The following is a 23,999-nucleotide window of genomic DNA, read 5'->3' on the forward strand; positions in this document are numbered from 1 at the left end:
TTGATTTCAGTAAATTTTCTATTTCAGATCTCCCTATGTTAAGTATCCAGCTTTTTATTTCAGATTTAAATGTTAAAGTGTTGAGGTTTTTAAGTGTGAGTGGTATTTTATTGTAGAGTTTAATACTATGATATAAGAAGCTTTTTTGCCCAAAAGTTGTATTAGTAATTATTTGTTGGATAAGTTTTTGACCATGAGATCTAGTGTTTCTATTGTACGTGTTTGTTGTTATTTCTTGTATTTGTTGTTATTTCTTGTGTTTTGTACTTATGAATGTAAATGAGTATAGTTTTAGAATATAGTTGTTTAATTGACATGATGTTAAGATTGGTGAAGATTTCGTTAGTGCTAGTTCTTACAGGAACTTTCAGTATAATTTTCATTATGGCTTTTTGAGATTTAATTAGTGGATTTAGTATATTTTTATTTGCACTGCCCCATCCGATAATACCGTATTCTAACAGTGATTGGCAGAGAGCCATGTAGATTTTGATTAAGTCTTTTTTGATGAGCACATTCCTGATAGTTTTGAAAAAATAACTTAGTTTTTTAATTTTATTATCTAAATAGCTAATGTGATTGGTCCATTTTAAATTTCCATCTATTTTTAGACCTAGATACGTTATATGGTCAACGTTTTCTAATGAGGGACAATTACAATGCTCATTTAAGTGATGCGGGCTATGAATTTTCAAGTTAAGGTTTTCTTCAGAGTTTTTTGTATTTTTTATTTTGAAAGTGATGAATTTGGTTTTATTAGCACTTAGTGTAAGTGAATAGTAGTCTAGGTCTGTCTACAGATGCGTTTGCCCACCTACTGGATCGGGAGAAACTGGTTGAAGGAGACCTTTTGACCTCTCCAGCCGGACGTCTTGCGCCGCAGTGGGAAGGATTGATTCATACGTCAGTCACTCCTGGACATATGACCTCCAGATTCCTACTCACCCCTCATACTCTTTTCCTTGCGGGAATTTTCTCTCCTTCCTTTCCCTAAAAAGACCATCCACATAGTATCTCAAATGATGAAATAAGTCCACCTGTGTGGAGCTATTGTAAAAAAAAATCTGCTTAAAAATCTTATTATGGTTAACACTATTCACAGAACAACTTTTAATATGAGTCTGCAATGTAAATAGCTGCAGACTCGTGAGGATTGCATAAATTACATTTATAAGCGTATGAATATTGCATCTTTACGTTTTTGTGCTCTTGATAGATTGACTTGTTTGACCCTCTAATGAAAAATCACTACCTTTTGTTACTTCGTTCACCTTTTCAGCTAAACAAATATTATGTGTTCTGAGGGTACTGTCCATTTTAAATAATTTCTTCCAAAGGTTATTAATACTTTTGTTAAGCATTTAAAAATAAATACTCTTTTTCTACAGATGCCAAAAACGTGTATTCAAATTTGAAAGCTTTATGCTCAAAGCTTATATGAAAATCACATTTAAAGTTCCGTTCTTAAAACTTAAAGCTGACTTGCAAAACATTTAAAAGGTTTATAGTGTAAAATAAAAATGTCAAAGACTAAACAGTTCAAAACTTTAAATGTTTCGAGCGATAAAAACAAAAAAAGCATTAAAAACTATAATTGACATTTTATTATTGACATTTATGAATGGTTACTAATTTCGGGTGTGTTTCTGTAACTCCGGTTTGATGAACTCCACAACATGAATTTGCTTTGCTTTTTATTATTGGAACTGATTGTGAGAACAATTCAAACAAATGAAAGTAGGTATCACATAATTAATTATTATTTCAACATTTGAAATGAGTATTTTATTTGTTCAAACTTTTGACAGATATCGTAATTTTTCAAGTTTACTGTGACAGTTTACATTTTGATAGTCTTTAAAATTGACAATGTTTGTTTTTTAAAGGCCGTGGTTTTGAGGCGAATATTTATTTATAATTTTTTATTTATTTATTTAGTACAGGTGATGATACAATGACAAATGTACATATACATAAAAAAATACTTTGACTGCCCAACTAGGAGGAATTCCCGTTTTAGATTATATAATAATATAAAGCTTTAAAATAATTCTATAAAGCTTTAAAAATCGGCTCGTCGATAACAATTTTCTTAAATTATTTATTTACTGTGGAAAAAAGTGAATCCAATTACATTTCACAAAACTTACAAATAGCACATTAATTACACACAACTGACATGAAGACGCATTTTTCATAATCGCATTTTAGTACTGGCTGGCAAACGTGCCTAACTAGTCCAAACACCGTTTTTTTTAAATTCAAAACAATAGTCATATAAGTCGGAAAAGTTTTCTCAAATGCAATTGGTATAACTGGTGATGAGTGGAAAAAGTCAGTAAATGCAGTCTGAGTTTTAGCCCAAAGTATAATTTACATAAACTGCGCATAGTGATTTTATCAACAGAATATCTGCTCATTGGACTTAATGTCATTTTCAGGGATATTTCTCATTTCACTGATGTAGATTTTTTAAATATGAATAACGCACAAGAATTCCAACCACTCCCAACCGTTTGGAACCAGTGTGATTATGTCATCTCCAATTGGGGTTTGTTGTGTGGCTGAATAAATTGGGGAGAATAAGCAGATAGGGAAGAGGTAAGAGAGTACCTGGCTATTCAGATCTTGTCTCCAAACACAGCTTAAGCTATTCCAAGCAATGTTTCAATTCGGAATGGCAGTCTACCAGGGCGATGCTAAGTGTATCTTCCGCTCTGGAATGTGCCGCAAGTACACTGCGTATTATTTTAATTGTGAAATAGCATACTCATATAAGATTTACTAGCGCAAGCCGGGATTTGAACCTGCAATCAGCTTGCTAGTCGAGAGCCTTACCACTCAACCACATAGGCCGTCAAGAGGAAGAAATGTCATTTAAAAAAAAAAGTATAATGAGTATTACCTGTATACGTTCGAAATTATTTTACACATGTCTTAAATGATCTCAAAACCTCATCTAGCGCCTTAAATGTTATTTTTTATTCCCAATGCTTTATTATTTATTTATTTATTTTTTATTTATTTATTAGATACAAATAATTACATATATATTAAGGAAGCTTTGGCTCTCCAACTAGGAAATTTTACCGTTTTAGGACAGCCAAATTGCCTGGTTTAGTTAACATTTGTACACGCTGCTGTTATGAATTATATTTCCATACTTTACATTAATAGTTAAGCTAGTAACATATAGTCGATATACATGTATATTTATCAAAGTAATCAAAATAAAATTTTTCAGACATATTTGTACACCCGAATATTAGTTTTTTTTTAATGAAAACACCTGATAAATTTTATCAAGGTACATGTAATAATATGCATAATTAAGGAACACTGTATCAGGGTACATGATAACATATTGGATTAATTCAATTTATAGTTAAAATATAAGAAAAATATTTGGTGGGTTTCTTAATTTGATTGCTGTTACTGTGCTGTGAATTAATTTACATAATCAAGGTACATATAATATAATATACATAATCAAGAAAAATATAAACAAGGTACATGAAAACATATTGTATATTGTATAAACATAATCAATCACAAAAATTATCAATCGCATTGTATCAATCAGATGCATGGTAGGAATTTTTTATTTAACTGCCAATAACAATAATAAATGTGAGTACATAACATTTTGGTTTATCTGTTGGTCATCATAAGTTTGCTTTCGACTCTTCCTAAGTCTAGAAGCCAATAATTAACTAATTTACGCAGAATGCTTATGCTTTTCGATTTCCATAAATCGGGTAAGAGGTTGAATAATTTTGGACCAAGGTAATAGAATTGTCTTTGGGCAAAGGATGTCATAGTAGTAGGTGGAACAACTGGATTCCTCCTTGAATGTCTAGTGTCGTGATAATGATCAATGGAAGGGTAGTGGTGACGTTGTTTTTGAGTGTGTAGTATAATTTTTTTTATGTATAGTTGCCTTACATCAAGAACTCGTATCTCATTGAATAATACATCACTGGGGTACCTAAATGGTTTTTTTAGGATGACCCTTAGTAGTGATTTCTGTGTTTTTGCTAAGGGATCCAGTATTGATTTGGTACATCCGCCCCATCCCAAAGATGCATATTCAAGTAATGAGTTACACAGAGCATAATATAAACATTTCAGATCTTTTATGCAGAGAATATTTCTAATGCCCAGGAAAAGATGAGTAAGTTTTCTGACTTTTGTGGAAATTGAGTCTATATGTAGTTCCCATCTCAGAAATTTGTCTATCATAATTCCTAGATATTTTATACTATCTACGCATTCTAGGGTGTTACAATTACAAGTAGTTAGGTTATTGCAGTGGTGTATAATAATGTTTTGTGTTTCTTTCGGTTGTCCCGCTTGAGTTGCACTGAAGCGGATGAATTTTGTTTTCTCCGTGTTGATTATGATATTACGTGTTGTATTATGACATTACGTGATTTTTAACACATGCCTAAAATGATCAGAAAACCTCTTTTGTCGCCTTATATGTTATTTATTATTCACAATGCTTTATCATGATGTTTCTATTTTATATTATAGCAAAGATTCAATCCAAAAAATTTTTTTTTGTCTAAAACATAATCTTATCAAATGATTTGAAACTTCAGGTCAATGAATTTAGTTTGAATGTTTTAACAAAGATGTCGTATGTCTTATACCTATCTATAAATCTCTGAAATTTCGTGTTGCAAAATAATTTAAAATTCAGAAAAAAATAAGTCGTATCAGTTATTCCAAAAAAAAAATTCATCCTAGACCCGTAGAAAAGTCAATAGCTGTCGCACATTAAAATAAAAATGGATATATTTAACCTAGAGTCTAATTAGATTGCATGTACTTCAAAAAGAATTTTGCATCATACACAAAGAAGCAAGATAATATTGGTAGTACTTAGTCGAAGTATGATACAGTCAAACATGACCAAAGGGGGTGTGGTTGAATTAGCTTCGTTTGAGACCAAAACCCCGGCAAGTCTGAGGTCCTGGTTTACGACCTAGATGCGGCCGAATATTTTACTAATTTTTCTGTTACAAATTTTCGTTTGAGAATCGCTAATATTGTCTTCAATAATTAAATATTTTTTTTTTTAGGTTTTACTCATTAAGGTATTTAAAAAATGTATTTTCCACTATTTATTTATTCGTAATACTTTCACGTCTCGGTTCACATTTTTAAAAATCATCATCTCGAAAAATCCAATCCTGAAATTAAAGTAATAATTATTATAAAGTTCCTATGATGTTTCCTCGTATAAGCCGATTTGTTCATCGAATATATTATGAAAATGAATATAAAATTTCTTCCAATTACTGCTAATTAAGAAGACACCAACGTAAATACAAATTTAATCGGTGTTATCAGCATGATTTTGCAGCAGAAGCAATTCTTTTATAAGTTCTGTCATATCTCTTAATATGAGGGTAGTAAAATCTCCGAAATTGGAATTTGTTATTTTAAGGAGGATCACGTATAAAGCAGATGAATTTAAAAAATTCAAAATTATTTTTTTAAAGCGTTTGGGGTTTCTGTGGCATTCCTTTGGTATGATGGGTCAAATATATTCAATCAGTAAGGGACGATAGACATTTGCTTTTCGGGGTAGGAAATTGGTCTGAGACTGGATTCCAGATGAGGACATTCTTCGGGGTGCATTTGAGATTCCTCACCCCTCCAACATTCCTACAGGTGGCGCAAAGCTGAATACTCAATCATTAAGTAGGAACCCCACAAATTCAAATGTTTGCACCACACGGTAAGCATCATTGTAAATTGTAGACGAAGTTGACCATGAGCTACACATATTATTATGTAGTGTTTGAAAAGTGCGAATCAGTAACATTTTAACTTTTGGATTGTAAAACAGATATCTTAAATATTGAAAATAGATAAAGTTTACACATAACTTGTTCCGTAATTTATTACTAATATTCTCCTGGGTGGTTATAATCCGATCTATCATTCTATTGAAAAAGCCATTTTATGGCGTTTGATAACATAATTAAACTCTGAGCAACGGTTCTGTCAGATTATTTTAATGTTTTTTTTTTGATAAATGCAAATATTTTTTGCACATAATTTTCTTAAACCTAAACATAATTAAATAACAATACGTTCAGCGCATTCCACTAAAAAGTCGATTTTCATTTGTTATCTTTGTTCAAGAAGAGGGTTCGTCGTTGCCTATTGATAGCATCAATGTTCAATGATGAATTTATTTAGAATTAAATATGATTTGAGATTTTCACGGCCAAAATAATTGACCAAAGAAAGAGAAAACGCGACACAATATCCCTAAAACCAAAAAATTAACATAGAAGGAGGAAACGCATTACGACACAATGACAAAAAAACAAAAGAAGGAGGAAAGGCAATACGACACAACAACCCAAAAACAAAAGAATTGACCAGATAAGCAGGAACGGCAATACGACAAAATAACCCAAAAACAAAATAATTGACCAAAGAAGAAGGAAGGGCAATACGACACAATAACCGAAAAACAAAAGAATTGACCAAAGAAGGAGGAAGCGAAATACGACACAATAACTAAAAACAAAAGATATATACATAAATAGTTTAAAGTCTTTCACTCTACTGATTCATTTTGCCCCTTTTTTTCCTCATTTTTATTCATATTAAACTAAAACATATTTGCAATAAAAAGATATAAATTTGTTTTAGACCACTTTAATTTTAATTACACTCTACCGGTTTCGGAAGCACCCTTCCTTCGTCAGGAGAGTATTAAAATCTTTTGTCAGGAGAATATTAAAGTTTATTAGAAAGAATATTATATATTTAACATATTATTTTATTAATCCCATTACTAAAAATATTAATATGGAAATATATAAAAGTGATTAGTGCTGCTTCAAACGACTGAATCCAACTAGATTCAATTGTTTATCCCATATTTTTAGGTTCCATAAATTTGGCATATTATGGCGAACGATCGCTCAAAACTTGGCATAATTGCTCAAGATCGCTCGGGTGGTTGAAAACATATTTTTTTATTTTTTTATTTATTCTTTAATATATTTGTTAAACAATGGTAAAGTATATTGCCCTCCTCGCTAGAAGTTCACCTGTGTTGTAGAGGACTTTTTCAATTGTAAAGATATATAATTCTAAAACAATACCGTGGAGTTGGTTACACAGAGAAACATTAAAAATTGAAATATGAAATCGATTTTTCCATAGTTATTACAGTAGTTTTTCCATAGTTATTAAAAAAAATGAAATATAAAAAATTAAATATTAACAGGATTGTAGCCAGTTCCATATGTGTTTTTTGTATTCTGTAAGATTAGATGTTTTATATTGTGTTGGAAGTGAATTGAATAGTTTTATAGCCTGGAATCTGTAGTGTTTTTGTCCAAAGGATGTGTTGGTTTTTGGTATTAGTAGTTGGTGTGCATGTCTTGTTCTGGTATTGCGAGAAGTTTGTGAAGTTTTAAATGTGTTTAGGTTCTTGTAAAGGAAAGTAAGTATTTGTTTTGAATATAGTTTTTGAATCTTCAACACTGGGAATTGTTTAAATATGGTTGAAGTGGGTGTTAGTATTGGTACTTTAAGTATTACTTTTATTAAGGTTTTCTGAGCTTTATATAGTGTGTCTATGTATTTTTTACTGGCATAGCCCCAGGCAATAATGCCGTATTCCATTATAGATTGTGCTATTGCGAGGTATATATTCTTAATATCATATATGTTTAGTATATTTCTCACGTTTTTGAAAAAGTAAATCAACTTGTTTATCTTTCCTTTAACCGATTCAATATGTCTGTCCCATTTTAAATAACGGTCGAAGTATATTCCAAGATATTTGATATTTTCGGTTTGTGTGATTGGAGGACAATTGCATGGGGTGCTCGCTGAGTGACAGGAATGTATTTTAAGGTAGATGTTTTTGACGGGTTGGCCTCTCGAGTTTATGCTAAAGGTTATGAATTTAGTCTTATCTATATTTAAAGTTAATAAGTTAGAGTCAAGCCATTTTTTTGTAATATTTAGGCCAACTTCAGCTTTTGTGATAAGTGTGTTCCAGTCAGTGGCCTTAAAAAGTAACACAGTGTCATCAGCAAAGCTTATAATTTCCCCGTCTATTTGGAGGTGACATAGATCGTTAATATAAATAAGAAATAGGATTGGGCCAAGTACGCTGCCTTGTGGTACTCCGTAGGATACTTGTTCCTTGTCACTACATGTGTTTTCTATTGAGGTATATTGGGTGCGATTTTCCATGTAGCTTTCAATTAATTTGAGTTCTGTTCCCGTGATTCCGAAATATTTAAGTTTATTGAACAGGTTTTGGTGGTGAATTGTGTCAAACGCTTTTGCCAGGTCTAGCAATATTCCAATGCATTTTTTACCCTGATCTATATTTGTTTTGAGGAAGTCTGTTACTGAGGCTATGGCATGTGAGGTACTCATATTTTCCCTGAATCCAAATTGATTTGGTGATAGTATATTGTTTTTGTTAAGAAAAATTTAATGGTGGTTTTTGATATGTTTCTCGAGAATTTTTGAAAGCGTGTTTAGAATTGTAATTGGTCTGTAATTATTAATTTCTTCCTTGTTTCCTTTTTTGTGGATTGGAATTACTTTGCCCGTTTTCAAAATAGTTGGGAACACTCCTTCTTTAATGGACCGATTTATAAGTATAGTAAGTGGGATAAGAAGTGCTGACTTTATTATTTTTAGTGTCATCGGTGATATTTTGTCGCTACCCTGAGAGTTTGTGTTTTTTAGTTCGTTTATAAGTTTTAGTGTTTGTATTTGGGTAATGTATGGAATATTAAAGGAAGAAACACTAGTGTGTGTATAGTGGGTTGAGAATTCTGGGATATCGTCATTTGTAGTGATTCTGTTTGCTAATACCTTGCCGACGTTAGCGAAATAGTTATTCACAAAATTAAATACTTTTAGTGGTTGTTTTGATGTCTTTATAATCTCGTAATCTATTTTAATCTCGGTTATGGAATCGCTTTTCTTTAAAGATGTATGGGATATTTCTTTTAGGATTTGCCAAATTTTTTTGGGGTACTTGTTGCATTTATCTAATTTATTTTTATAATATATTTCTTTCGATATACGTGCAAGTCGTGTGCATAAGTTTTGATATCGTTTATAGAAATTTATGAGAAAGATGTCATATGGGTTAGATTTGCATTGTAAAAAATGAATGGTAAAAAAATTGTTCTCTGAAAACACTCCGAAAATTATTGATGGCATATTTTTTATACAAATCTGTGATGGTGTCCTCTAATGGTAATATTTGGTCCAATTCTATTCTTGCATGTGTAACATAATTTAAGATTGGGGCTGGAAAGCAGTAATACTTATAGGAAATCTTAAGCTTAAATCTTGAATCTTAATGAATAATTGAAGCGAAGAAATAAGACGATGAACCAGTTACAAAGAAAATTAAATTACATATAAGGTTAAGAATATGATGATATATCAGAGAGAAGTAGTAGAGGTACTTCATAAAATGAAAAGTCTTTTTTTAAGTACAGCGGGAGGTATTTTATTATCACATTATTTGAGAGTCATTTTTACAAATACAATAAGATTTCTTATCGAGTGTAGATGAAATACGATTAAACCGGAAAATTAAGAATTCAGTTGCTTAATAAGGCTTTGGGTAGAAGAAGTCTCTAAGGGCCTGAAGGAAGGCCTCAATATCGAGTCCAGCAGCCTTCAGCTGAGCAGAGATCGCCTGGATCCTCTCGTTGGCGTACAGGGCATCAACGAATCCTCTGAATTCAGGAGATCCCAGCTTTTCGAAGAGGTTGGCGAACTCGGGGCTGGTCTGAAGTTTGCCGTTGTACCAGGTCTTGATGACGTCGAAGTCGATGAGGGCCTTGATCTCATCAACCAGGCCACGGAGTCCTCCTAAGTTAGCCCTGGAGGCCTTACGAGGGATGCCAAGGAGCTCGTGGAGTCCGGCGATCCAGCTCTTGACGGGCAGACCAGCGTCATCGATGAAGTCAATGACCTGTGAAACAAAAAATCCAATTAGATAATGCTTTATAATAAAATGCATCAATCGTAAATAGAAAACTGTGTAACAAGTACAATCAAACATGCTAAAGAATAATCACAACAAGAAAACATAATATTAGCTAATTTCATGACAGGTGATTTCAAAATAATTGTTTTGGCATTTTTGATTTACGACTTACCAAACAACGCAAAGTTAGTCTTTTATTTGAAATTACTTCAACATTGCAGGTAGTTATTATTTAAAAATATGTAATTATATTTTTCCTCCTTTGGGAATTTATTTAAAACAATAATATTATATATTTGAAGAGTGAAATTAACCGAAATAATATAAACCGAACCGAGTAATTTAAAAGTTGAATTTGTTTAAATATTTATCTAAACAAAAGTTATCAAGAATTTCTTTTGTTAAATTGTGTTAGATTATTTACGAGGAAATTATTTTGTGTTATCATAACTAAAGCTAAAGGTCAGGAATCAGCTTTTTAATATTAATGCAGAGCCGCATGAAAATGTTTCACAATAACTAAAAATACTTCTTAAAAATGTGTTACAATAAAATTAGAATGTCAGTTGATTAATTTTTAAATGAAAATAAATCTCTTTCTAAACACCACTATTTAATCGATGGTTTATACTTCAGGATAAATGTATAGTGAAAATTAAAAAAGAAATATAATTTGAATCAATTAATATGTTATTTGCATCACCATTCAAAATAATTTTAAGATGTACTATAGATAAAATGATGGTTAAAAGAATGAAGAAATGTATAGATTAATGAAAACTAACTCACAATGGTAGAAAACAACAGTTGAAGAATAAATAAATAGAAAAGTACTTACGGCATTGTATTCGGGAATGGTTTCAACTTCGAGGACCAGCTCAGCGAACTCTCCACCGAAGATGAAGACGAGAACCTGTTGGAACTCATCGTCTTCCAGGTACTTGATGAGGACATTGACGATGTCATCAAGGGGCAGCAGGGCGACTAGCTCCTCCCAGTCCTCGGCGAGACCCTTCTCCGCCTTCAAGGGGGTGGCCAGGCCACTGCTTCCCAGGGCTACCACTGCGATCAAAGCAAACAAGAACTTCATGTTGGTTATATGAATCAATACCAAAACTGAATGATTATTTGGAGTCTTTACTTCGGTATTTATACGTTTCTTAAATCTGATGCGTTTGGATTTAAGTATGTTTTAGAAGATAAGAGACACCTGTTTGATAACCTTATCAAATTTATTCAAGGTGGACCATGATACCAATCTCTTTTGATCCAAAATTTTAGTCTTAATTCAACCGCGTGCTTGTCGAATAGTCCACATTAAAAAAATGAAGTGTGGTTTAGAAAGCACTTGTACAAATTTTTATGCTTTTGCATATTTAATATTTATTTATATTTTGTTAGTGAGTTTAATTTGTGGAACTCCATTTTAATTTTCTCTTTTCTTTCACATATTCAATATTATTAAACCAATAATTCAACTAACAAACTACAGGTAATTTATAAACAAGTTCCTCTGTGTTTCGCCTTATATATAGAACTGTTTACACATTATCAAAAGGCGAAACAGCTGTCACGCAATAATTATATGGCAAAACTTGTAAACAGTAAGAAAACAGTTTTTCATATATTGAATAATAATTTTATTGGATGCATATATTTTTTTTGCTTTCTTTAATCTCAGTGATAAAAATGACATTTTTTAACTTTTTTTATTAACTTTACAATTATACATAATAAATGGCACAATAACAAAGAATGAAATATATTTATACGTATAACTACGCCAATGAACAGAATGAGCTCTTGATCCTGGTGTTGTTGTAAAAAGTAATATCATAGAATGTATAATAATAGTATAAGATGTGGTAACTTTACAAAAAAAGAAATATGTTTTGAAATGAAGCTATTGAAATTTGTTTTTGGTGTTATGAGTGTTCAGTTGTTTTTAAATAATTTAACTTTTTTCTTGACGAACACCAATTCTTTTATAATATATAATTATACACATTTTATATTATTATCATAATTGTTAAACAATAATTGTTTTATTATATATAATATAATTTTTATTATCAGTCATTGTAAATACACATGTTATACAATTTCGTTATCCTACATAGGATAATGCAAGATTTTTTAAATATTTATGTTGAGGGATCAGTAGGAATTATAGGCCCTGTTAGGAGTTCTACCGAGTCGAACCCTATGATACGAAAATATCTAGAGTCGGTGAATTATTTTCCCATTTGATCTCTGGTGAGTTGACGTCTTGTTCTTGTATTGTTTTGTATTTATTTTGCTTACATAATGGACTTGCATAATGTTGATTGACAAGATGATAATTTGTGGAAAAGTGTGTGGAAGGGTTTAGTTTTTCCTATGGGGAAGATTTAACCCGAACATAAAATCGGAAAAAAAATATAAGTATATAAATACACAAAATATATATATATAAATACATAATATAATATATAATTTATTGTATATTTAAAAATACATTTATAAATATATATTTGTGTATTTTTTTTAATAAATAAAAGAAAAACGTAAAATTCATACAAAAGTTGGTATTTAAACTACACGACACGCCGCATTTCTACCGTTGGTATTTAAAAAAAATGTAATTGTATAGTTGATGGCCAAAAAATACATTTTCGTTTAGATTTTTTTTTGTACAACAAAAATACCTCATGATACAAAATAGAAATAAGCCCCCTTAAGAGTTTTCATAAAAACAGCTAAATCAAAAAATCCGCAGAAACTGTTTTGTGATAGTTTATTCATTTCCATAGATAGCGCACATCAAGTCGATGTGGTTTACATAGACTATTGCAAAGCTTTTGATAAAATTCCATACAGCACCTAAATTGGGACAGTCAAATCAATGTGTATACTATACAAGTGACTTCCTTCCTCTCATCTCGACAATCGTATGTAAACTGTGAACTGTTCAAAGGTTCTGCTCTAGTTTCGTCCCTGTCACCTGAGGAGTTCCCCAAGAATCTCACCTTGGCCCCCTTTTATTTATTATTTTTTATCAATAGCGTTAACAAAACTATCCGTAATTCTCGTCTATATTTATATGATGATGGCAGAAGGATTGTCGAAATTATTAAACATGAGCATGTAAGAAAGTTTTTATAGAGGTCCAAGTTGACATGGACTCTCTGTTCAATGTATATTGTTTCAAAAATCTTTTTTTAATGCAAATAAATGTAGCGTCACAACTTATTGTCGAAAGCGTGGAATCTATGTACTAGCTGCATGGCTGGCTGGATCGGAAGAGGCCGTGGCAGATTAAGTGAGTTACCGTTTTCCTTTCCGGAACTTCCCAGAACTTCCTAGAACTTCAGAACAACAGAAATCTAAATTCGATTATAGCTAACTTTTGTATCTCTATAGCCTACACACGTAAGAAATTTGGCAAAATGCATTATTCCACAATAAAGCAAATTAAAATTATTCATATATTATACCCTTGGAGCTACTCAAATCATCCAAATATTCTATATTATTATTAATATTCCGTTTAAATACATATTATTGGTACATATCTTGAACGATGTTGATGTATACGTAACAATACATCACACCGCTTTGAACAGCAAAATCATGTAAAAGTTTTTTTCTAGATACATAATTAAATTTTATAAGTTAAATATAAAATATTTTTTAAATATATAATTTTAAATAAATTAAAAATTTAATTTTAAAAATTATACTCCTCACAGCATTCCCATAGATTGCAAAGGTCCTGAGACAAATTATTTTCCTCACAGATTCTTGTGTAAGGTTAATGTAAAAAAAATATATGGTTTCCCCCGCTTCGAAAAATCATTAAAATTACTTTTAAAATGTCTCTCATATTCAGTTAATTTCTTGCCTAGCTAATAACATAATCATATTTATATACTTAAAACTTTAATTTTTTTCACTTCTAAAATAAGAATAAATTCCAAAAAGTTTCTCATTATTTGATTTCTTTCATTTGCTTATTTCATAATATGTTTAAATGCTTTCCCTTTCTTACCGTGTATAAAAAATTATTACTGACGTTAACTCATAAGCGAAATGTATTAGCCCCTTTGGCGTGAATACATTAAATAAATAAAATATAAATTATTAACTCTAACATAATGGTGTTTTAATATATTTTAAAAATTATTTTGTAATTTGTAAAGTCTTTGAGGAGGTAAGCTGGTAGGCACCTACTCAGTTTTCCAGTCTCGGAGGAGGTAGGCCGGTAGGAACCTACTCAGTTAAACATATTTAGCTCCGAGAAGTAACTGGAAATCCTGGCTTCGCATATATATTTGATATTTAATGGAATGGCGATATACGATGTCAAGTAGTGAAAGAGAGACGGAGCGGGCATGTTGGTCAAGATCTAATAAATAGTGAAAAGGTTTTTTGTTTTGCATTGCCATAAAATACCTGATTGGTCTATAAATACACCAAATAATGCGGGATATTAAAATTATACACTAACTTGTAACTTACCGCTTTGTGTTTTTTTTAGTATTTTCAAGGGAAATGAGGCAACATCCCTTTGAAATTATATTTAAAATCAGTGAATCAAAATTTTGAATTAACTTAAAAATTAGTAATCAGAACTATGATGTGATTAGAGTGCAGCTTGTTAAAAATGAATAATCGAAAATTTTGCGAAAAAATATTCGAAATTTGATGAAGTTGAACATGCGACGAATATCGGTAACTGTAGGTATGCTAGACGTTTTCAACGGAATTCCTGGAAACTCTGAAGGCCCTAATAAGGGTTTCGTTAAGTCTAGGATAATTTATTATCCCGACCGTCGCCTTTTATTGCGGGCACATTGCACCACTAACACAATCACCAGGAACAAGATTACATGGAGATGAATGATGGAATGGCCGAAGGTCACAGCGGTGCTGCCAAGGTCTGATATATATGTGAGGATACTGTGTCAGTGCTTAATTAGCAGCAGACACATACCTGGACGGATGACGAACCTCGTGCTGGTACTAGACGCGGTGTACTCTTTCGCTGCAGCAGCTGGTCCAGTTTCCCCACCACCTAGGATTCTTGCTGCAGAGTCTCCATCTTCTATCTTCGTGTCACCTGTTCCTGTACTTCATCACCTGTTCCAGTGCTTCATTTTATTTAACTTAATTTTACTTTATTTTTGTAATATTTATATTTTTTGTAATACCTGCATCAACTGTCAAGCGCCCCTGAGGTGATATCTGACAAAAGCGGCGGTATTCAAATTGTCCAATAAACAAGAACGTCAAGATTGAACAATAAAATCCTAACTTCAATGTTTCCTTAAACATCACAAAATTAAAATGTTCTCAAATTTATAAAAAATATTAAAAAAACGTGGTTGATGAAATCAATCCAAATAAAAGCTATACTGTGAAATTATTTTGCCTCCAACATTATAATATCTTAGTGTGTTAAGAAATCATATGAATACTATTGATTTTGTATGCACCGATTGTCAGTAAGGTAAACGGGCTGTGTTGTTTATAGCTAAATATCACTAAGCTTCATAGCGTACACCAATTGTATTTATTTTGTATTATTTCATGCTTTTTAGAAAAAAAAATTGTTTGTGTTACAAGCAAAAAAACTACACGGAATGCTGTTACATTAGAGCTTATTAACGTAACTTATAGTTATAAGTTGTTACATTAGCATTCAAGCCAAGTAATATGCTATGAGTGAGTACACAAGCTGAGCTTGTACTCCAATCTCCAGGGTGTGGATTATATATAGTCAATTTCCCCAAATGAAACAAGTCTCTTGATATGAGTTTTTATTGTACAGGTAATACAGGTAATACAGGTTATCAACAGATCTACAAAAGGTACATAGCTCTTTAAGGCCTGACTTGTTTCTAGCAATCTATTGACTCTAAGGGCTCTGATTGACAAAGGTATAATATTAGCTCACGTGTACTTTACGGTGGATGCGGTGAGACGGTCAGCAGGTGCCAGGGCTGGTGCCATGGCAGGGTGCTGGATGGAAGCCGAAGGGTTGCCACGTGGGCACGCCACGCTGGACGACAAAGGACGCCAGAGCGGCGGCTGGAGGCGCAGAGACGATGGAGCAGGGCGGGGGCACTGATTGGAGGGCCAAGGGGCTCCACACAAACAGGCTGGAGCGGCAGACGCCCAGGACTGAGGCAGGGGTCTATGAGTTCACTGTTCTCAGCCTGGCGTGGACGGTAGGAAGGGCGGCCGGCATCAACAGGCGAGGAAGAGCTGGAGCACGGGTCGGTTCGCCAAAGGGGTACTTCACGACCCGGCTGTGGTGAGCAGAGGTGTCTGGGCCGTAGACAGCATGTGGCCCGGACGGAGGAGACATGACCCAATTATATAATGTTACGTGCTGGTGGGCCTCAGGCAGAGGGAGACATGACACAGCTCTACAACGTATGGGGCTGGTGGCCAGCGGCCGATGGAGACAGGACACAGCTCTATAATGTAATGGTGCTGGTGATTCTGGGGATCCCTTTGAAGTGGAGAACTGGTACTCGAGAGGCGACACGCAAGGTGAAACAATTCCGCCGGTCCATTTTTACGGCGTCACAGATTTGAGCGGCAAAAGTTAACTCGGAACCAACACAGCATGTTGCAATCCACGCGCTTCCCAGGGAACTGAAGCGTGGGTAGCTGGCCGCGAGTACTTGACCTGCGTTGGTCGCTCGCGGGGGGGGGCTTGTCCCACTCTTTGGCGCGTGCCCCATGCCCTTATAAGGACACGTTTTGCATCTTAGCCATATGATTGGTTGTAGGTACTTATAGGCCTACGTGACCAATATCAGGTCGGAGACATCGCGGATGTACGTGTATGTATTGGTGTTCACCCGATTGTAGACATGCCGAGATGCGTATATACTAGTGTGTTTACACGCTCTGGGTGTATGATCGAATTCCGGCAACGCGTGAGCATATACTTAACTTTGCAGTTAGCTCTTGCAAGCTTTGTGCAAACATAACAATGCACTTCTATTATCTCTTCAGTGAATCTTTATAAAAAACTTGAACTCTTTTAACAAGAACTCCATTGAAGATATTTATCGCCTAGAATGGCCTGTTTACCAGTGTTATTCCGCTAATTATTGATGATTTGACGCCGCTATATACCAAATCATCGAAAATAAACAGCAATTGAAACGAACAAAGAATTTTATCGGCCGTTCGAATGTATGTATCGAGACTGGATAGGAAAGTGGAAATTATATCACCTACGCAGAAAGGAAAGAAAGGAGAGAATTCGTTAAATGAAAAAATTTATTTAAAATTAGAGTTGATATTATTTTATTATCACATTATAGTAGTCAGAGTAACAGTCATTTATATATCCAATTCATTGTTTAATCGAGAGAAGATGAATAAATCGCAAATATATAAAACATGAAACTTTTAGCTTAATAGGGCTTGGGGTAGAAGAAGTCCCTGAGGGCCTGAAGGAAGGCCTCAATATCGAGTCCAGCGGCCTTCAGCTGAGCAGAGATCGCCTGGATCCTCTCGTTGGCATACAGGGCATCAACGAACCCTCTGAATTCAGGAGATCCCAGTTTATCGAAGAGGTTAGCGAACTCGGGGCTGGTCTGGAGCTTGCCGTTGTACCAGGTCCTGATGACGTCGAAGTCAATGAGGGCCTTGATCTCATCAACCAGACCACGGAGTCCTCCCAAGTTAGCCCTGGAAGCCTTGCGGGGGATGCCGAGGAGCTCATGAAGTCCGGCGATCCAGCTCTTGACGGGCAGACCAGCCTCTTCGATGAAGTCAATGACCTGTTAAAGAGAACTCCGAGTTAGACAAAGATTTTTTATCAAAATGTATCAATTGTAAATAGCACATTGTGTAACAGGTAGGTTTTGAAGTATTGGCATTACGAGAAAACATAATATTAACTACTAAAACATAAAATTCGCCATTTTTAATTATGTAAAGAATTAGTTATTCTTTTATTTAACATTTCTCTTGGGTACATATTTAAATATCTAATATTTTTTTCGTTCCTTCTGATATTTCTAAAGAATTTCAATCTTGACTGGTGAAATTACTATTCATAACAATTCTCGAACAGAATAATTACCAATGAGGTGTATTTGCTTTAATATTAATTAAAATTCAAATAATTAGGAGAAAATCAATTTGTTTGTACACATCCAAAATAAAAAAGGAGGAGTCAGATCATAAATATTAAAAATAGCCACTAAAAATATGTTGAATGATGAAAATTAACTCACAATGGAAGAAAACAACGGCTGAAGAATAATTAAACAGAAAAGTACTTACGGCATTGTATTCGGGAATGGTTTCTACTTCGAGGACCAGCTCAGCGAACTCTCCACCGAAGATGAAGACGAGAACCTGTTGGAACTCATCGTCTTCCAGGTACTTGATGAGGACATTGACGATGTCATCAAGGGGCAGCAGGGCGACCAGCTCCTCCCAGTCCTCGGCGAGACCCTTCTCCGCCTTCAAGGGGGTGGCCAGGCCACTGCTTCCCAGGGCTACTACTGCGATCAAAGCAAACAAGAACTTCATGTTGGTTATATGAATCAATACCGAAACTGAATAATTATTTGGAGCCTTTGCTTCCGTATTTATACGTTTCTTAAATCTGATGCTTTTGGATTTAAGTATGTTTTAGAAGATAAGAGACACCTGTTTGATAATGTTATCAAATTTATTCAAAATGGCCTTTGGTATCGATCTATTTTGATACCAAATTTTATTTGTAAATATATCCCTTAGTCTAAATTCATATTTTATAATATTGTGGTTCAGCAAGCATGTGTAGAAAATTGCGTGTGCGTATTTTTTAGTGTTTCGTTTCGTTCATTTAATTTTCGTTATTTTTCAAGTTTAATCTGTAGACCTCCATTTTAATTTTATTTTTTTCTTTTAATTTATTCAATTATTGCATAATTATTTAGTGGGGTCATTTTAAATTTAATAAATAAATAACTTTGTTAACACCACTCTTTAATCAAAAAGGATTAATAAGTTTCAAATTAATGGTATCTTTGTAAGGGTTAATGTTTAGTGAAAAATTAATTCAAATTTACCATCCATTTTCTAAAAATATTCAGGTTTTCATACCATGCTTAGTAAATTAGTTTATAAAGTTTACTTAGAAATAAATATTACTAAACAAAAAGCAAACAATATCAGTTTAAAGAACGAAATTATTATGTAATTAATTCAATAATTTGCTGTATTAGATAAATCAATTCGGGAGGCGGGTATGCGTACCGCCGCCCCGGGAAAAATTTATTGTATAGCCAACACCCCTGCCATAAGTCACCCAAGAGGTCCGCTACGTTTGGTGACTTAGAAGGGGTGCCCGGGTTAATGGGGGGATGAGGTTTGTCTAGGTCTTGTCATCGGATGCATTTGTCCATCTACTTCGTGGCGGGTCGGATTGAGAAAAACTGGTTGAGGGAAACCTTTTGACCTCTCCAGCCGGACTCCAGCGCAGTTGGAGGGATAAATTCAATCGTCCGTCTCTCCTGGACACACTGTCCTCCAGATTTCTATCCACCCCTCCATAATTTTTTCCTTTCCAGAACTTTCTCTCCTTTCTTTCCTCAAAAAAACCCTCCACACAGCATCCCTAAAGATAAAATAGGTTCTGAAGGAAATTATCTTCCTCAGGGACAAATGTAAACAAAAAAAAGAAAAACTTTTAAATAGTATAATGATATAAACATCGTGCCTCATAATAATAATAAGCCCCCTTGAGATCTTTCACAAAACTGCATTGTACAAAATATCCAATTATTTTTATTATTCTTATTTTATTTAAATATTTTGAAACTTTTTATCTTTTATTTTTATTAATTTATTTAGAAGCCCATTGTGCTTTTCATGCTCGGAAATGGTTTCTTACGATAAGGGTCGATTAGTAGATTAGAAAAAAGTAGCCGGATTTAAATTTTGATAAAAATTGTTAAATTTAATGTCATCTAGTACACTAATGAAAGCACGAATCTTATGACTTATTTTTTACGACAGAAATTCGTTCACTATTTACATGACTGCGCGGAACCCTCCAAGAGGCGCACTGGCTGACCAACTTACTAAACGTCTATTCTCATAACAAAGTACTCGATGACGTTGGTTTTTTCGTCAGGATTCTAGACTATGTGTACTTAAAATGTTAATTGATTTAACCCTTAAAAGTAAATATTCAATCAATAAAGTTGTAAATATTCACATTGATTTCTTCTGATTATTTTACAATATTATGTTTAAATTTTTCCTTATTCTTACTGTGTTAAAAATAATCAGTTTTCATGTTAACATTTTCCAAATTATGTGTTTTTTGAGAAGGTTCTTATTTTTCTTCTTTAAAACTTAAAAAAATGTATTAGAAACTCATTTGTATAATCTATCCGAGTAAAATCTCTGAGTTGCTACAGTATGAAATTATTTTACCTACAAGATTGTAATATTTTAATCTTAATATCTTAGTTTTGTTAGCCATATAATATCGTATTTTGCATGCATTGAGGGTCGATGAGGTAAATATATTGTGTTGTTTGGTGCTACATAATTTATATGCTTTATTGTATAGTAAACGCAATGCATTTGATTTATATTGTTTGATGTTTATGTACAATTATTTTATTTGCGGTTCAAATAAAAATAATATAAAAAGTTTACGGAAGGCACTTCCATTATCTCTTAAGTGAATGTTTATAAACAACTTTAACTCTTTTAACAAGAACTCTGTTGAAGATATTTACCGCCTAGGATGGCCTAGTTACCTGTGTTATTCCGCTACTTATTAATGATTTGACGCCGCTATATACCAAATTATAGAAAATACACTGTAAATTGAAACGAGCAAAGAATTCCATAGGCCGTTTGAATGTATGTATAGATACTGGATAGATAAGTGGAAATTATATCACCTGCACAGACAGGAAAGAAAGGAGAGAATTCGTTTAATGAAAAATGTTTTTTTTTTTAAATAACAATTGAAATTATTTTATTATCACATTATTGTAGTCAGAGTAACAGTCATTTTTACATCCAATCCAATGTTCAATCGAGAGTAGATGAATAAATCGGAAATATGTAAAACAAGAAGTTTATAGCTTAATAGGGCTTGGGGTAGAAGAAGTCCCTGAGGGCTTGCAGGAAGGCCTCAATGTCGAGTCCAGCGGCCTTCAGCTGAGCAGAGATCGCCTGGATCCTCTCGTTGGCATACAGGGCATCGACGAACCCTCTGAATTCAGGAGATCCCAGTTTATCGAAGAGGTTAGCAAACTCGGGGCTGGTCTGGAGCTTGCCGTTGTACCAGGTCCTGATGACGTCGAAGTCGATGAGGGCCTTGATCTCATCAACCAGACCACGGAGTCCTCCCAAGTTAGCCCTGGAAGCCTTGCGGGGGATGCCGAGGAGCTCATGAAGTCCGGCGATCCAGCTCTTGACGGGCAGACCAGCCTCTTCGATGAAGTCAATGACCTGTAAAAGAGAACATCGAGTTAGACAATGATTGTTTATCAAAATGTATCAATCGTAAATAGCACATTGTGTAACAGGTAGGTTTTAAAGTATTGGCATTACGAGAAAACATAATATTAACTACTAAAACATAAAATTCGCCATTTTTAATTATGTAAAGAATTAGTTATTCTTTTATTTAACATTTCTCTTTGCTACATATTTAATTAAAATATCTAATATTTTTTTCATTCCTTCTGGTATTTCTAAAGAATTTCAATCTTGACTGGTGAAATTACTATTCATAACAATTCTCGAACGGAATTATTACAAATGAGGTGTATTTGCTTTAATATTAATTAAAATGCAAATAATTAGGAATTTTTCTTTCTCAATTGTTTGATTTCGAGTAAATCAATTTGTTTGAACACATCCAACATAAAAAAGGAGGAGTCAGATCATAAATATTAAAAATAGCCACTAAAAATATGTTGATTGATGAAAATTAACTCACAATGGAAGAAAACAACGCCTGAAGAATAATTAAACAGAAAAGTACTTACGGCATTGTATTCGGGAATGGTTTCAACTTCGAGGACCAGCTCAGCGAACTCTCCACCGAAGATGAAGACGAGAACCTGTTGGAACTCATCGTCTTCCAGGTACTTGATGAGGACATTGACGATGTCATCAAGGGGCAGCAGGGCGACCAGCTCCTCCCAGTCCTCGGCGAGACCCTTCTCCGCCTTCAAGGGGGTGGCCAGGCCACTGCTTCCCAGGGCTACTACTGCGATCAAAGCAAACAAGAACTTCATGTTGGTTATATGAATCAATACCGAAACTGAATGATTATTTGGAGTCTTTGCTTCTGTATTTATACGTTTCTTAAATCTGATGCTTTTGGATTTAAGTATGTTTTAGAAGATAAGAGACACCTGTTTGATTGTCTCATCAATGTTATTCAAGGTTTCAGGTGGTCCGTGACACAGTTGGATTTATTGATATCAATTATAATCTGTTCTTTTATTTTATTGATTGTTCGTTTCCGCTAATTGATGTTTTTTTGGATTAATGTGATATTACGTTTGTTATCTTTCGTCACGTAGCTGACACACCTCTTAGGGTATGTATCGGCTTACTTTAAATTAAAATTAATATTTTAAACATAAAGGTTTGTTTGAACTTTTTCGTGATTGAGGTTCAAATTCATACCAGTAGTATATGCACTACCTATATAACCAGGTTTCATGATAACTCAACATAGTGACAATTCAACACACCTTTAAAAAGTGATATAAAGTCATTCGATGAAAAATAAAAAAATTAACTTAACCTAACCTAACCTACTTAACCCAGTTAATGAAGTTTTTGTTTCATCACTTTCCATGACTTGATATAACTTTTTAAATATGTGATGAATTATCATTGTGATGATTTATTCGGTCAGTAGTAGTCAGTAGTTCGGCAGTAGGTTTGAATACATAAAATTGTTATAATTTTTTTTTCATATTTAGTAATTATTCCAAAAAATGTTGAAAGGTTTGCCTGTTTTTTTTTTAAATAAAAAAATCGTAATTTCTAGAGGTTGGGTATAAATCATTTAGTTTAGGATTGTATTTCTAAATTTCTCATCTTTTAAGGGGTTATTCGCCATTGTATTTCACTTTTTTTCTTTTACAAAATTACATTAATGTTTTAATTTCTTATGTATTGGTAATTTTGTTTCAATTTTCTTATTAAGTTTCTTTTTATTCTGCTTCTTGTGTCATAGTTTTGTGTAAGGCACGCACTGGAGATGAGTTAGAATTAACAATGGGTCATGACTCATTTTATTTAAAGTGGGAGCCACGGTACCAGATTAATATTATCGTACGGCTCAAAGAGTCGACTCAATTGAACGACGGCTCAATTGAATGGGATCCATGAGCTCAGAGCGTATGCGCAATGATATTATTGTTCTCGCCCGATACGACTGGCTGATACGGCTCTCCGGGTACAGCTCCCCCGCTACACGGCTCTTACGATACGACTCCCAGCTCCTAGTGATTGATCGTGAACCGGTACGCCGCTCGTACCGGTTTGAAAAATAAGATTCTAGTTAGTAGGTGTAGGTACATAATGTCCAGATGTCGAACTGTCAGATGCCGTTCATGTTTCTGAGTATGTAACAGCAATTAATACTTGGGATAATTTTCATGGCGCTATTTTTCTAAAATATCTACTGTTCAAAAAGAATAACCGTTCATGTGAGCCGTGGTACGGTTTACCGGGAGTTGTACAAATATAGCTAGTTAAAAAGATCTTGCTCAATCGTGCGGCTTGTGTTTTTGGTGATTTTAGATCGTGGCAGTCCCTTAAATGTATGGACTTGTACCTTGCTGTCTAGTTGGCGTTGGCCAACTAAAAACGACCATGCAGTGTACCTATTTTATTGCACTGTCCTACGAAATAATTTAACACAAACTATAATAATTTCTTCGATTGAAAAAATACGATACATCAACATACAGAACATAATATTTGCATATAG

General features: G+C 33.6%; 1 protein-coding gene across 1 annotated transcript; it reads right to left on the reverse strand.

Moving 5' to 3' along the window:
• Positions 1–9,416: 9,416 nt before the first annotated feature.
• Positions 9,417–22,304, reverse strand: LOC149417040 (uncharacterized). Its single transcript, XM_089641373.1, has 7 exons — positions 22,033–22,304; positions 21,132–21,490; positions 18,308–18,641; positions 17,441–17,799; positions 15,962–16,261; positions 10,851–11,178; positions 9,417–9,997 (listed from the first exon to the last, which is right to left on the reverse strand). Exons 1-7 carry the CDS (start codon positions 22,282–22,284, stop codon positions 9,629–9,631), a joined length of 2,301 nt encoding a protein of 766 aa, XP_089497499.1. The 5' UTR covers positions 22,285–22,304; the 3' UTR covers positions 9,417–9,628.
• Between the last annotated feature and the right edge of the window lie 1,695 nt (positions 22,305–23,999).

This window comes from Hesperophylax consimilis, chromosome 16 (genome assembly GCF_061612785.1).
Source record: "Hesperophylax consimilis isolate HC1 chromosome 16, BYU_Hcon_1.0, whole genome shotgun sequence".
Classification (NCBI taxonomy): domain Eukaryota; kingdom Metazoa; phylum Arthropoda; class Insecta; order Trichoptera; family Limnephilidae; genus Hesperophylax; species Hesperophylax consimilis.